Raw genomic sequence first — 15655 nt, forward strand, 5'->3', positions numbered from 1 at the left:
TTCATAATGACGGAGTCTTTTTCTATTTACACGACACCACCCATCGTTCAAATTCCAAACCTCTCAATAATTCCCCTTTTTTCTTTTCCCCGACAATCGTTACCCTAATTGAAAAGCTAAACCCTAATCCCCAATCGCAATCCAATTAAATTCCCTCTTTCCCTTTCAAATCTCAACTTTAATCAACAGATCTTCTTTTCGACACCTCTCAATCATGTCGATTTCGCAATAATCTCACTTTTCTGCATTTTGGGCGATTAAATTGGGGATTTTCTGGAATCGTAAATTATTTAGGGTTTTATTTATTCAATTGAAGGATGAGTAATCAAAGGAAAAAGCCGTTTCAAATTGAGGCGTTCAAGCATAAGGTTGTGGTTGATCCGAAATACGGCGATAAAACATGGAAAGTACTGGAGCATGCGATTCATGAGATTTATAATCATAATTCTAGTAATCTCAGTTTTGAAGAGCTTTATAGGTGATTCATTCTTCTTTCTAATTAATTGATTTTGTTTTCTGCTCATTTATACAATTTAATTGATGTTGGTGATGTTTGTTATGCACCTGGTCCCGATCATTTGTTTACCTTTGATTTAAATATCGATTACAAAGAGTAAAATGTGTAAATGTATTGACGGGGACGCAGGGAGTACATGAATAGATTTGTTCTTGCATTTATAAGCTCGTCTCGATCATGTATAAGCTTTGATTTAAATATGGCTGACGAAGAATTAGAAAGGTACAATTGACTGAGAAGGAGGGAGTAGTCGAATAGCTATGATGATTTGATAACTGGGAAGTTGTGGAAGGTATATAGTATAAACCTTGGGAAAGAATGGTGTGTGTTGTTCTGGGTTTGAGGAAGCGGTGGCGAAGTGATCTTATTGTAATGTGTGTAACATCTTAGTTGGATGTATTTTTGAATGTTTGGCCAATGGCCAGTGAAAAACCAGGAATTAACAACGTGAACAGAATTATGAATTGTAGGATGAGGTTGTGCTTCTGTTGTCGGTTTTCGGAGAGGGTTGGATACTTGATGCTTTTGAATGTTGAGCAACCAAAATCTTTCATCACCTGTTTACCTGTGAACCTGTCTATGATGGATTGTTGGCCGTGTTTTATTCACCCTTTTGAACAGCCCATTTTGTATAGGTGACAATTTGTGGTGCTTCTATATGTTAATCCACCACAAATCACCACTGTCAAAGTGAGCAATGCATTTGAGCAGTATTTACTGTGATTGGATGTATCAGTTGATAGCTTTGTAGTACTTGACTATTCCTAGAAACTTTATGTTTGGAAGGCTTGGATTTAGTTTTGTGCAATGTTGTTTTTGCGGTCCTGGTGGGCAGAATAGCTTAGATTTCATCCCTCTATCTGATGACCCCATTCTACTATATTGGATGCCTGAAAAGGATTTGAATCTAATTGGTAGGTTCCAGATATTCTTTCAATCAACCTAGGTTGCCTACCCTGTAATCAGTGCAATCGGGAAAATCATTGTTCATCATTTTGAGAGAAGCAATGTCCGATTTCTTTTGCTTATCCTGTTACGAACTCTTGCAATCTCTCAACTTTGATTCCTATGATGTTGGTTCCATGTAACTTCTTCACCCCACCAAGCAACATCTGTTTAATCTGGTGGTATTTGCTTTTTGTATTCTTGTATGTTCCTGTGGTGGTATTGTTTTTCTAAGTGTGTAAACAAAAGAAATGTCACTCTTATATTGATAGATATTTAAATATTTGGAGATGCTCTTTTTAGACACATGCACGCAAGCTGCCAGAATCAAAACGATGTTTTCTTCCAGGGAATTAATTACAGAATGAACATTCAATTTGTGTGGGGACTGGGGAGTAAGGGAAATATTCGGGAAAGTGGCTAGAAATACTTGGTGCATGTGCATAGTTAGAGTAGCTGCTGTTATACGTATAGGGAGGGCCTAACAAATGCTGGTTTGTGGTGGATTTAGCTTGTTATGTACTAAGATTTTAATGCGACTGCTTTTGTCATTACATACATGCTCTTTGGCTGCTACTCTGCTGAGTGATAGAATTACTCAGATAGTCAGATATCTTCTTGCTTATGAGAATAGCCGATTGTTTTCTCAGAACGGGGAGCTTCAAATATAATACGTGGATGAATGGGCGAAGGATTAGAGTATCTCTTTGCTTAGTTCATGGCACCTATGTTGAGTGTTATTTAATAACTTTCCACATCGTTAGTATTTGTAAAGAATAAGAATAATATATTGCTTGGATTGTAGTAATATGATAGAAAAAATGAGAAGTATGCTAGAAATTCTTTTGCTCTCCACAGTGGGGAGTTCTACATCGAAGTTGATATTAGGAATACTCTTTTATCAACAAAAAGCAGTGCCAGATAGCTTGTATCTTTGTAGGGATGATGGTAAAATTAGAATATATCAGATTTAGGCATTCGGCTGAAATGGTAAAAGTAATTTGTACTCAATTAAAAGTGAAGAAATGGGTTAAATGGACATTGCAGTTTTACATGTGGGCTTGTGCTCATGCATCTGTAGCCTTAATTTTTTGCTTCCCCCCACGTTTCTCATTTATGCTTTTGTTTTATGCTTGCTACTATGCAGAAATGCTTACAATATGGTTCTCCACAAGTACGGTGAGAGATTGTATTCTGGACTTGTGGCAACCATGACTACACATCTGAAAGAAATCTCAAGGTCCATAGAAGTGGCTCAGGGAGGCTCTTTCCTTGAAGAGTTGAACAGAAAATGGGCTGAACATAACAAAGCTTTACAGATGATCCGGGATATACTGATGTACATGGACAGAACATTCGTTCCCAGCACTCACAAAACACCTGTGTATGAGCTCGGCCTGAACTTGTGGAGGGACCATGTTATCCATTCCAGCAATATCCAGCCAAGGCTCTTAAACACTCTTCTTGATTTAGTTTTAAAAGAGAGAACTGGGGAAGTTATAAATAGGGGGCTAATGAGGAACATAATCAAGATGTTTATGGATCTAGGTCCTTCTGTCTACCAAGAGGACTTTGAGAAGCCATTTCTCGAAGTTTCTGCTAACTTTTACCATATTGAATCTCAACAGTTCATTGAGAGCTGTGATTGCGGTGATTACTTGAAAAAGGCCGAGAGGCGGTTAAACGAAGAAATTGAAAGGGTTTCTCATTATCTGGACGTTAGGAGTGAAGAAAAGATAACTAAAGTGGTGGAGAGGGAGATGGTTGCTAACCACATGCTAAGGCTTGTTCACATGGAGAATTCAGGTCTGGTGAATATGCTTCTTGATGATAAGTATGAAGATCTTGGGCGAATGTATAACTTGTTTCGTCGGGTAACTAATGGTTCCAACACCGTCCGAGATGTGATGACGTCTCATATCAGAGACACCGGCAAGCAGCTTGTTACTGACCCAGAACGGGTGAAGGATCCTGTTGAATTTGTGCAGCGTCTACTAGACGAGAAAGATAAATATGATAAAATAATAAGTTTAGCATTTGGCAATGATAAGACATTCCAGAATGCTCTGAATTCTTCATTTGAGTACTTCATCAATTTGAATCCTCGTTCGCCCGAGTTTATATCTCTATTTGTGGATGATAAACTCCGTAAAAGTCTTAAGGGTGTTAGTGAAGAAGATGTGGAGGTTGTACTAGATAAAGTCATGATGTTGTTCAGATACTTGCAAGAAAAAGACGTTTTCGAGAAGTACTACAAACAGCATTTGGCCAAACGACTGTTATCAGGAAAAACTGTGTCCGATGATGCAGAGAGAAGCTTGATAGTCAAGCTCAAGACAGAGTGTGGCTATCAGTTTACTTCGAAGTTGGAGGGAATGTTCACTGACATGAAAACTTCTGAGGATACTACTCAAGGGTTTTATTCTAGCCATGGTGCAGAGTTAGGGGATGGGCCCACACTGGCTGTGCAGGTTTTAACAACCGGTTCTTGGCCTACACAATCAAGTATTCCTTGCAACCTGCCTGCTGAATTATCTGTACTTTGTGAAAAGTTCCGTTCGTATTACCTCGGGACACACACCGGAAGAAGATTGTCGTGGCAAACTAACATGGGCACTGCCGATATTAAAGCAACTTTCGGTAAGGGTCAGAAGCATGAACTAAATGTCTCTACCTATCAAATGTGTGTCTTAATGCTCTTTAATAATGCCGATAGACTTACGTATCGGGAAATCGAGCTAGCTACTGAGATTCCTACCATAGAGCTTAAGAGATGTTTGCAGTCTTTGGCTCTTGTTAAGGGTAAGAATGTTCTTCGGAAAGAGCCCATGAGCAAAGATATTGGTGAGAATGATTCCTTCTTGTTCAACGACAAGTTCTCAAGCAAATTCTATAAGGTCAAGATAGGAACAGTTGTATCACAGAAAGAGTCGGAGCCTGAGAAACAGGAGACAAGACAACGGGTGGAGGAGGATAGAAAACCACAGATAGAAGCTGCTGTGGTAAGGATAATGAAGTCGAGGAAAGTTTTAGATCATAATAATGTTATTGCAGAAGTCACAAAGCAATTGCAGTCTCGTTTCTTGCCAAACCCAGTGGAGATTAAGAAGCGTATTGAGTCCCTCATCGAACGGGAGTTCTTGGAAAGGGATAGTGCTGATAGGAAGTTGTATCGTTACCTCGCGTAAGGTGAGGGATGTTTTAGTGCAGTTTACTGTGTCATTCTGATGTTTACTGCTGAAAATGGATTCAATGCTGTATCTTATGTTGATTAATGTGTCGGTTGCGCTTGAATTATACCCATCTCAATGGAAGTTTGAATAGTTTTCCTTCAATGTTGGGCGTTGATTTTACATGCATTTTTCCGTTTGGTCTCCTGATGACCTGATACCACAGTGAGTTGTCTCAAAATGTGTTGCTGGCCTGGTAATCCCGTTATTGTTCTCGGAACACTTTTTATCTGTTCCAAAGGGCAGAACCTACAAGGCTGTGACCTCATATGCCCTTGTAATATTGGTAGCTGTTTTTAAGCACCCATGTATTGATGCTACATTGTTGTTTTTAAGTACAGTTGTTTCGGTGTCATGTTGCTCAGTGGGAAGTCTGTATGCTGGTGTATAGGAGGTAGCTCTAGCAGCTCACCTGTCCCATTTAACGCGTATCTGCGTGAGACACAAAACGAGAGTCTCACCTGAACACATCTTTGTCGATATATTTTGTCACAGGAAGCGAGACAGGAGGTAGAAGTAATAGAACAGATTTCACAACTCAGGCTGCCGTCGCTGTATTTGGGGCAATATGTCTGATGGCTCATTTAGTTTTGCTTGGTGTTTCAGCGTATTGATAAATACTATTCAGATATCCGAAAGATTGCTTTATGACATCCTAGAGCACTTGTAACTTACCAGACATCCTAACCACTAACTCATCTACAATAGACGGATACTACTCAATACTCGGATTTTTTTTTTTTTTTTTAAATTGTACTTGATTTGTAACGACTTTCTTAATCAAAATAATTACGTCTGTTAAAATTAAAGAAATAGTCCGACTCTTTTCAACATGTTAAATTTATTTTGGCTCCAAGGGATTCTCAAGAGACGGAGTTTTACAAAGATCACAAATAGGAACCTGTGAAGATTTGTACTTCGGGAGTTACAGGTAAGAGTTCTGAACACGTCAGGAGCACAAACTCAGTTATTCATCACTGTTGGAATGAATAATGCCGGCACAAAAATCTCAAATTACATGGAAATCATAGATTCATCAGGAACTTCATCATCATTCTCGTGGGCAGTTACATCACTGGAAGAATGAATCATCCGAAAACCAAGGTCTGTGAGTCATACGACTAAGGTGAGCGCCACGCAGACGGGATGGCAATTCTGATATACTGCAGAGAAACAGCAGTTGTTTAGTTCAAGGGAACCTGCATATCCAGACTGTTGATTAAGGATGCATATTTAAAGTTCAATCACGTCTATCAGGTCGACTCATCTAAACAAGCATTAGCACTCCTTTCTCTAGTCATCTCAGAATTAAGAGTATTTACTCCACAAAGTAAATACACAAACAATGGACGCTGTCTTCGGGGTTTGTTTGGATGAAAAGATTTGGAGGATAAAGGGAGGGGGCCAAAATCATTTATTTGTTTAGGAAGGTAAGTTGGAAGGAAACGGAGGAGAAGAAATAGTGGGATCCATTTCTCTCCTATAAGCTTAATAAAAATCCCTTCAACATCGGAAACATTTGGAGAGATAACACCCACTTTTTCCGTTTCCCTTCTAAAAATTAATCCAAACATACTCTTAATGATTTCTCTAGTCATCTCAGAAGTTCGAGATTCATCATACTGAAACTCAACGTCTTTGCATCATGTCAGGCTTTAGCCATATTCTTACACATATCATCTCAATCTCATGATAGTGTATTATTGTTCCTAGTTCGTCTTGAATTCAGAATGCGAAATAAACAAATTTGTGGGGCATCAGATGTTCTTCATGGTACACTATCCTCTTCGCAGCTAGAAAAGAAAAGACGTGAACTTAACTACTGATTTGTTCAATTTGATCTACACCTCAAAAGTGTGTAGCCGACAGCAATAATATAGAAGTAGTAGTTTTGATAAATAAAATGTGACAAAATTTACATAGTATCTCTACATATTTGATTATACGAATGATCAAAGTTGACAACTTTAGACAATCGCATTCAGATGAGAACAAAATAAATATGGTGGAAGTAGCAACAATTTCACTGAAATAGAAACGAACTCATGATGAGAGACAAGAGATATAAATATAAAACTAACCTGGACTTCTGGATAACGAGGACGCACAGACAAATTAATCCACAGGTTCATCAGATTTTTGCCATCTTAGGTTGAATTGCTGAAGAGGTATAAAACCCCACACAACCAAAAAAAAAAACCATCAGGAAGGAAGAAACGCATATTTACTAGTGAAAATGCTGCTGGCCAGTAAAAACGGAGAAAAAAATGGTTGTAGATGGTTCGGATAAATATATACAAAACCTAAAAACAAAGAGTCCCAAATGGCCAAATTCATTCTTCTAAACAAGGAAACGCTGGTGATTTATTAGCTACTCAATAAACAAAAACTAAATCACTTGGAAATGCATCCGAGTTCATAAAGAGCTTTAAGACTAGTATATGATCACATTCTCTACTGAAGTTGAGTCTTAGGGTGTGTTTGGATAGCAGAAGTGGAGGGAAAGGGAGGGGAGGGGGAAGGAGGGAAGGGAAAGAGAGGGAAGAGAAGGGGAGGGGGAATGGGATGTTGGTGTTTGGATACAATTTCCCTCCAAATCTTGCCTATTGTGAAGAGATTTTGATTTGCCTTGGAGGGAAAATGGATCCCTCCAAATCCCTCCCCCTCCATTTCCCTCCACCCTTGTTTGCTATCCAAACAAAGGATTCTAAATCCCCTACTCTCCCTCCCTTTCCTCTCTCCAAATCTCTCAATCCAAACACACCCTTAAGAGTACAACTCCTCATGCAAAGATAGAGAATAAATGAATAAGGGCTATTACCATGTCAGGAAAACAATCTTTCTCAGTGATCAAGGAGGAGCCGGCAGAGAAGAATCGTCCCTATGATGAAATAACTTCACTAGTGCTCGGCGTTCACAATCCTACAAGGAACAAGCATTCCCAAAAATAATCACTCAGTTACAAAGTTCAGCAATGATAAAATTGTTACGTACTCCGTATTAAATAAGAAAGACTGGTTGCATATATACTGTATATAGAGACCGTGAACAGCATTAAAATTACACCTGCTATAAAGTACTGTGTTATAAGAGCTCTCAAATTACAATCAACATGTTTGTTTCTTAATTCTGTTGAAGTGGAAGGTATAAGTACGAGATATATAAGAAAAGAACTCTCATTTGCACTTGAAACCGACTACAGGCAGAAAGAACCACTGAAAGAAAACTTCTTATCCTACTAAACTTCTGTACGTTCCGCAATAAGATGTTATATGAGAAGACAGTAAATGGAGCTAAGAACTAATTACTCTTTATCTCCAATTTCAGTTTTGAAAAAAAGCACCTAGTGTACTCTCATCGTTCACCCGATTTTTGAAGCTTTAGATCTACTTACTCTCACCAAAGAATGGTCTCAGAGCAGTCGAGGAGCTATTAGAATAGAGAGCAAGAAAAGTGCAAAATGCTAACAGCAAACTCTCAAGTATATAACAAATGAATAAGCACATATTAGCCAAAAATGTAACCTTGAACATGTGAAGGAAGAATGGTCTACGAGAATTAGTTCGCTTTAACTTTAGATAGGTGTAGGCGAAGCTGAGTTGGTCCCGGGAGGTGAAACGATCGACTTCATTAAACCAGAGACAAGAAAAGAGATTTGACATTGGCGTGTGGGCCCTGATTATAAATGAGCCTTCGGGAACATCTGCGCATGAAGAATATGCGACATAATTAAATGGACAACTGCGGGTTATTGCAAGTAAAGAAACCCCTTAAAAGAAACAGAGATTAGAACGTACAACTTGGAAGTAGTTTATGAGGGTCGGAGACATCAAACTTGGTAAGCCCGTCAGACCGGTAAAACATGAACTGCTCATCTATAGCAGTGTGGTTGTACTTATTAAGACGCTTATTTTGGAGCACCTCCTCCCACAAACACTGACGATCATAATGTTTCGAAATAGCATACTCTGACCGTGTTCTCCATAGAAAATGTTCCAAAATTAGCAATGGATCAGCATTAAGCCGCATCTTACTATCTAGCCAGATTGAATACCTGCATAGTTGAAGTGAGCCATCAACATACAGAGATGATACTGTTCACAAACAATTAATAACAATGGCAAGAAGAACTACCTAGAAGATGGAAATAGGCGATGAGCAAGAAGCTTCGGGACCTTGCCATTTCTACGCATGTCCTCGTATGGCAAATTCCTGACAATAACAATTCTCCATAAACCCATGCGTCCTCTTTCATCGGGAACATTTCCTTCAGCAGATAATTTTATCAATGTTTGCTCATCCAGGAACATAACAAAGCATACATTTCTCTTGGAATAATCACTGATCTGTTACAAGCAAATTCGTATGTTACACATTTGGTTTCAAAATTTTATTTGCCTACCAGAATTCCTGAGCCTGCCAAGGGGCTCAGCCTCGATATGGAGAAAATTTGGAAATATAGACAACTTTACAAGATGTAAAGATACTGTCATCATCAATATGCATGATACACTCACCAATTTGCTAGTCGGCCTCCTTAGAAAATCAGAACTACCGAAGATGCAAGATGAAACAATAATAACACAGGACTGCATATACTTGGTGTCCTTATCATCCAATTTAAATCCAGAACCCCCAATTCCATCAGGCCCCTTTACAAAACCACAATGCAGAGTCTTATCTCCAGCATGAAAAGATTTCTCCCGCTCTTCGAGGGATTGATGTCCTCCAAATCTGAGATCAGATGGGCTCTTAATGACTGCTTTATCCTCTTTGTCGACATAATCTAATTTAAACCTCGTGAAGTTAATGTAATCTTTGGGCTCCAGGATATATTCAACACTTTTTGCAAATTCAATGTCACACGGATAATCTGTATGAGAAAAGATAATATCAGGAAAAAAAACCACACACACACACTCACACACGCACGGGGGGAGGAGGGTGGCAGGATGTTGTTAGTAGGCAAGTTCAACATGTAGGCTATGCATGTACAACAACTTATGGTAGCATTGATTATAGCCATTATAGTAATCTACATAATAACAGAGAAATAATGTTACTTACAAATCCCAAATATCAGAATAGGCTAACTATTTACTTACGCATATGCTATCTAAGTTGACATTCAAAGAAAAACAAGAGCATTTCAAACATTAAATTCTTTGGTTAGTTCTACTCCAACTATGGTGACAACAGAAACCTCGTTATCTGCCTTCTGCCATATATTCCATTTTCACCCACAAGACAACGAGTCCTCCACAGATTAAGTTATGTCTGATTCCGCATGACTCAATTATTTACTCGGAAACTATCCTAAAATGAGGCTGTGAGGACACGCCTTTAAACCCAAAAAAAAAGATAGTTATCAAGTGTTGTCAATTTATACAATCACAAAAGTAAAGTGTTGAAGTAACACAAGTAACAAGTGCCTTCATAGTTCATAGAGTAAATCTACACCTGGAATATCAAATGTGTGACAAATAAAAGATTAGCAGCAAACTGATGAAAACTTAAGCAATTATATACGCCGGCTAATTTACTACTCCGTATTTCGCAAAACCTTGTTTTAACATGGGTCAAGGGTCAGCTGTGATCCTTTTTACCATTGATCTGGTACGAAGTACAGTCTTAGCACAATAAAAACTATTTAAAAAAAAAAAATACATATCTAGTAATATACAGATGTAAAACAAGCTGAGATAAAAATTAGTGTTGGCTAAGGTCGGTAACCAACTTCGGTCATTGATTTAGTTGCCTAACTCAACAATCAACTCTACGGTGTTTAACTATCTGCTAGCATATTAATTTATGAAAATCTCCTTTTTCCTTCAAAAAGAAATATGAAAATCTAAGAAAGAGATGCAAGTAAATGAACTTACGCAATAACAGAGCTACAAGACTTTCACAACTCATAACTGGTACAAAGTATACATTAACTCCGACAACCCCTTCCCAAGAATTTAACATGTGGTTTACACCTCCACACGACAGAGCAAAAAGCACAGCATAGTAGACTAGACTTACGTTTCCGGGATCTCCTTTTTGGAGGAGGGTTGATCTCAGCAACTTTATCTTCTATATCAATGGATGAGATAGATTCCAAGGTATTGTTGATCACTAAGAGGCCATCCCTTACACTAAAAGAAGATTGTTCCTTTGAAATGTTCCTGTCAATTTCCTTTTCACCTACAAATTTTTATCCATAATTAGAAAAGATAACAATTCATTGAAAGACCTTCCAACAGATACATATACAAATTATAAAATATTCTTTTAGGAACTAAACAATGCGTTTCAGCCGCTAGCACATTAGGTGCGGCTGTAGTATAAGGCACGCCTAATAAAGTGCACTACCGTGCAATTCCATATATTTTGGCATATTCGCCATAATCCTAATTGAGGTCAATGTCTACCGAGAGACACGGGGAAAAGGGGTCTAGATGTAAGAATTACCAATGGGGTCTGGCTTCTAACTCGAGGTATCAATAAACTACCCAAGAGGAACCTGGCTCTATCCAGATCAGTTCTGGTCAGACCGGCCTCTGTTGCCCGGTCCGGTTAGGTCAGGCTGCTTACATCGTCCTTGACCCCGAATCCAACCACAACGTGAAAAAGGAAATCACCATACATACTATCCATTAAAGAATATATGAGGTAACTAGTGTTCACTTGAAAAGAGAAATATCAATGGAATACACACAAGAGTTTAGTGACATTCTTAACCTCATTTCCTTCGACACCACCCCTTAGATTAGATATGCAACACGGTGCAGGCAAACATTGTTTTCCCATCAAGCCAATTTTCTACTTGAGATATTCGTAGAGGGTAAGATTGTTTCATTACCAGAACAGCATCCTTCCCTTCGCCCATTATACCTAGCTTATATTTCTTTACCCGTTAAATCTCTTTAAGGGTGTATTTGGATTGAGGGATTTAGAGGGAAAGGGAGGGGAGAGAATTGGAAGGATGAGAAATCCATTGTGTGGTTAGCAAAATAAAGGTGGAGGGATTTGGAAGGGAGGGAAAATGGATCCCTCCATTTCCCTCCTCCAAGGCAAATTATTTCCCCACCAACATAAGCAAGATTTGGAGGGAAAATCACCTCCTCCATTCTCCCTCCCCTCCCTTTCTCTTCCCTCCTTCCCCCTCCCCTCCCTTTCCCTCCTTTTTTCCTATCCAAACGAGGCCTAAAATCCCAGGAAAAAGTGTGCACAGAAAAAACTATGAAAATACAAATTTGTTTGTAAAAACGGTGCGCCTCATTTGCATTTGTCGCCTTAATATGTTGCATGCTCTTCAATCTGGTTACTTTCTCATACATGAGTACAACCACAAATAAGAAAGCAACCAAATTGGCGAGCATGCAACATCTAAAGCAACATAGGACTATAGGAGAGAACATATATTGCATAAAAGGTTCTCACTCCGATAAAAGGAGCAGCGATGAATCTTGTATCAGACAGTCTCACATATAAGTCAGTTCTATTTAAATATATATGAACTATAGGGAATATTGAATACAATTCTCACCATGGAAATGCACTTTAATACTGAAAAAGGTGACACACACAAAGCAAATAGCTCCAATCACCATCAACAAAACCGAGAGTCGCTGTCGACTGATCCAACCAAACCTCCTAGCCCTACGGCTAGCTCGAAGGGCAGTGCCAGTGCCAGTGCCACCATCACTTCTATCATTCGCTTTCGACACGATTCCTACAATAACATCTCCTCTTTGGTACATACTTGTCATTCCTCCCTATAAGAATTCATTTTCACACAGCACGTAAATCTTCACCATCAACCACCTCATTTCTGCAAATATTATTGCATTCATCAATTTTTTTAAAATTTACCTAAAATTCACAAAATTATTAACATTTGTCTCATTTAATTGAACCCTAAGCTACCCATTGAACTATGAATATCAAATTAATGAACAATTAGTCAAATACCCAATTCAAATTAGACAAAAGGGTATCATAAAAATCATTCCTTTGAAATAAATTAAGCAAATTATTCAACTCGGCGAATGATGATTCATGTTAGTCGACCCTAAATCATTTCGTAAACTAAAGGGGGATTAAAGTATTAAACTACGTATTATATAGTGCAAAATAAAAATTAAAAGGGCGTAAAAGTACCTGTAATGGAAGATCTGAGTATGGGGGAAATTTGGAGAAATTAAATTGGCAAATATTTACAGAAGTCGGTGGTGTTGTATTCGATGAAAAAAATATTAAAAAAATTGAACGAGTAGAACGAGCCTACGTAAGGCTACGTTATGTAACTTATGTTGTTCAAGTGGAGAAAACAAGTGGGTTTTAAATTCATTGGGCTTTCGTTGGATCTCATTAGCATAAATTTGGGCTAGGAATCAAATATGTTTTGATTTTGATTGAAGTGCTATGAGTTGTGACTTGTGAGTTGTGATTAGGGGTGTTCATTGGTTCGGGACCGAATCGGACTGGACCAAACTCTCTGGACCAAAGACTAAATAAGGGTTAAGAGGTGGACCGAGGACCGGACTATATTAATATTGGTCCGGTTCGGTCTGGACCATAAAAACACGTGGATCGGACCGGATCGGACCAAATGGACCAAAGTGGAGCAAATATTATTGTCATTGACATGTTTTAGCATATAAAACTAGAACTCGAGAAGTTCGTAATGATCAAAATAAACAACATTATATTCTTACGAGATTTAACTACATAATTACACATCTTATAATACGTGTAAACAAAGTAGAAAATAAAATCAATAATATTACAAATTTAAAAATTCTTTTATTACATAACTTCGATCCATGGTCCGGTCCGCGGTCTATTCGGGTTGGTCCAAGACCGGACCGAAGACCAAAGTAGCGTAAATAGGTGGACCGTGGACTGGACCAAACAAAATTCGGTCCGGTCTGGTTCGGACCACTGAGTGAACAGCCCTAGTTGTGACGGAGTTCCGTTGAATAATAGATCACAGATTTAAATCTAAAATTTTAATATATTATACGAAAATGAAGTATTATTTTTGTTCATGGTCTTATTGAAAACAATGGAATATGAAAATGAGTCGGTAAGCTCATTCTATAAATTAATTAAATTAGTTTGTTCAAAGCTTGAATTTTACGCACAAATATTATTATATAACTGATTGTACGATTATATTGTATCACCATAATCAATCTAACTGAGTTTATGTGTAGTTTTCTCGGACTCTTTTATTTGTATTTTAATTTAATTAAAATCTAACTGAGCTCATATATATTATTTTTGAGTTTCATTATAAATTTTTAAGTTCAATATTTTTATAATAGGGTCTAGATTCTTTCAAACAAAGCTCTTAATCTATAGATCTAAGCTCAATAAATACATTATAAAGCTCCGGTTATGTTCTATACAATCAATACAACTGGTTGTATAATCTACTTACTGAATTTTACGTGATATTGGAGCATGTGAGTATCCAATTAGACAAGGAGTTATGACTTATGATGTAGTAAAATTACTTGTTGAAAAGCTAAAATTTTAAGAATGACTTAAACTGTTGTATAATTCATTTTCTTTAAGGGATTCTTATGTGAAAATGAGAATTGAAGCTTCATAAATATCACTTTTGAGTATACTATATTAATTAAAAAAAAAAGATTATAATTGTTGGCCATAAAACCTTTAATTTGAAACTTGACGTATTTCATTGTTTAACCTAGTATCATCAATCCTCATAAGATCATACACTAAACATTAAACAACCATCATTTTAGAAGACGAATTAGGCTATACATCAAACAACCTTCTTATAATGAAACCATACAAAATATAGTGGGAAAATTTAAGGAAAAAATAATTAAAAAAACAAAGGAAGGTTGTTGTCAAAAGGTTGGGACAAAGAATACGTCAATTCCCTTCCATACCACATGCATGTGGCAAACATTAAACCAATAAATCTATGATGTGAGATTAGAGTAATTAATAGTACAACCATCTTAATGAAATTATTTGGCATCATATATTGTTTCATCCATTAATTAAAAGGGTTCCCATTTTATATTTGACTTTAGTTTATAAGATAAAGACATAACATAATCGGAAGTTTTATCGTCATTTGAATTATCTTCGTTTTCTTTTCTCTCTGTTTTCATCTTTTTTTCTCTAATTTTTGCGGAGATTTTATTCTGGTCCCAAACTAAATTAATTATTTGTTGAGGTGGAGAAAGAATAAGAATAATAATTAAACATAAATTTATATATAAGAGAAAATGAAAAAGAACGGTTGGTTTCTCTTAAGAAGGTTATATCCGTTTAAAATGTTAAACGGGTTGAATATTATCCCATATAAGTGGATGAGACACTGTTTATAAGCATCGTGTAAAACTTATCTATTTAACCCGCTTTATTGTTGAACACTAATATACCCGTATTTTAATTCGATTACTCGATTTTTACAAAATAAAGAGAAGATAAAAGGAAATGTAAAACAAGTCAACCACCAACATTCCGACATGGCAAAAATGTATTATTATTAAGTATTAAAAGAATCGTCTTTTCGTTTGGTAAAACATCTTTGTCAATCATCACCGGCATATTTATACGTAGTTATCATAATACAGTTGGATTTGCACGTGAGCTTCTTCCTCCTACATTAACCATTCCATATGGACTTGTCATTTGGAGACAAACTCCATTGTCAATGACTGATAATTACATTTCTAATTTTGAACAACCCTACATTCCAATTAAATCTTAATGAAATTGATCGATCAACTTTGGAATTATATTCAGTCGACAGTCCTACTATAGTTTAAAATAATACAGTACCTATGAAGATATCAGCTAACGTAGCTCGTAAAGTCATTAGGGAAATACTTATGAATTGGATTCGAATCCCTGGATAACATATTTGTCCTCGTAGCTCCTTTAAACAAAAAAAGTCTGTATATAAGTAGTAGTGACGGAGTATTAC

At 37.1% G+C, this 15655-nt stretch overlaps 2 protein-coding genes across 2 annotated transcripts; one reads left to right on the top strand and one right to left on the bottom strand.

Annotated features, from left to right (window-relative positions):
• LOC141644157 (cullin-3A) lies at positions 1-4797 on the top strand. Its single transcript, XM_074453630.1, has 2 exons — positions 1-478; positions 2610-4797. The coding sequence occupies exons 1-2, from the start codon at positions 318-320 to the stop codon at positions 4648-4650; spliced, it is 2202 nt and encodes a 733-aa protein (XP_074309731.1). The 5' UTR covers positions 1-317; the 3' UTR covers positions 4651-4797.
• A 719-nt stretch (positions 4798-5516) lies between these two features.
• LOC141644158 (putative hexosyltransferase MUCI70) lies at positions 5517-12924 on the bottom strand. Its single transcript, XM_074453631.1, has 10 exons — positions 12841-12924; positions 12227-12455; positions 10720-10881; positions 9210-9565; positions 8827-9038; positions 8490-8746; positions 8217-8395; positions 7514-7614; positions 6774-6852; positions 5517-5855 (listed from the first exon to the last, which is right to left on the bottom strand). The coding sequence occupies exons 2-8, from the start codon at positions 12447-12449 to the stop codon at positions 7543-7545; spliced, it is 1461 nt and encodes a 486-aa protein (XP_074309732.1). The 5' UTR covers positions 12450-12455; positions 12841-12924; the 3' UTR covers positions 5517-5855; positions 6774-6852; positions 7514-7542.
• Positions 12925-15655: the final 2731 nt, after the last annotated feature.

The sequence above is a fragment of the Silene latifolia genome, chromosome 2 (genome assembly GCF_048544455.1).
Source record: "Silene latifolia isolate original U9 population chromosome 2, ASM4854445v1, whole genome shotgun sequence".
Classification (NCBI taxonomy): Eukaryota; Viridiplantae; Streptophyta; class Magnoliopsida; order Caryophyllales; family Caryophyllaceae; genus Silene; species Silene latifolia.

What these genes read in the sequence shown, in the direction of transcription:
- LOC141644157 (XM_074453630.1), top strand. Translation starts at nt 318, where the DNA reads ATGAGTAATCAAAGGAAAAAGCCGTTTCAAATTGAGGCGTTCAAGCAT. An exon ending in AGTTTTGAAGAGCTTTATAG is followed by an intron (nt 479 to 2,609) that starts GTGATTCATTCT and finishes GCTACTATGCAG; the next exon opens with AAATGCTTACAATATGGTTC.
- LOC141644158 (XM_074453631.1), bottom strand. Translation starts at nt 12,449, where the DNA reads ATGACAAGTATGTACCAAAGAGGAGATGTTATTGTAGGAATCGTGTCG. An exon ending in AAAAAGGAGATCCCGGAAAC is followed by an intron (nt 9,566 to 10,719) that starts GTAAGTCTAGTC and finishes TTTCTCATACAG; the next exon opens with ATTATCCGTGTGACATTGAA. An exon ending in TCATAAACTACTTCCAAGTT is followed by an intron (nt 8,396 to 8,489) that starts GTACGTTCTAAT and finishes CTTCATGCGCAG; the next exon opens with ATGTTCCCGAAGGCTCATTT.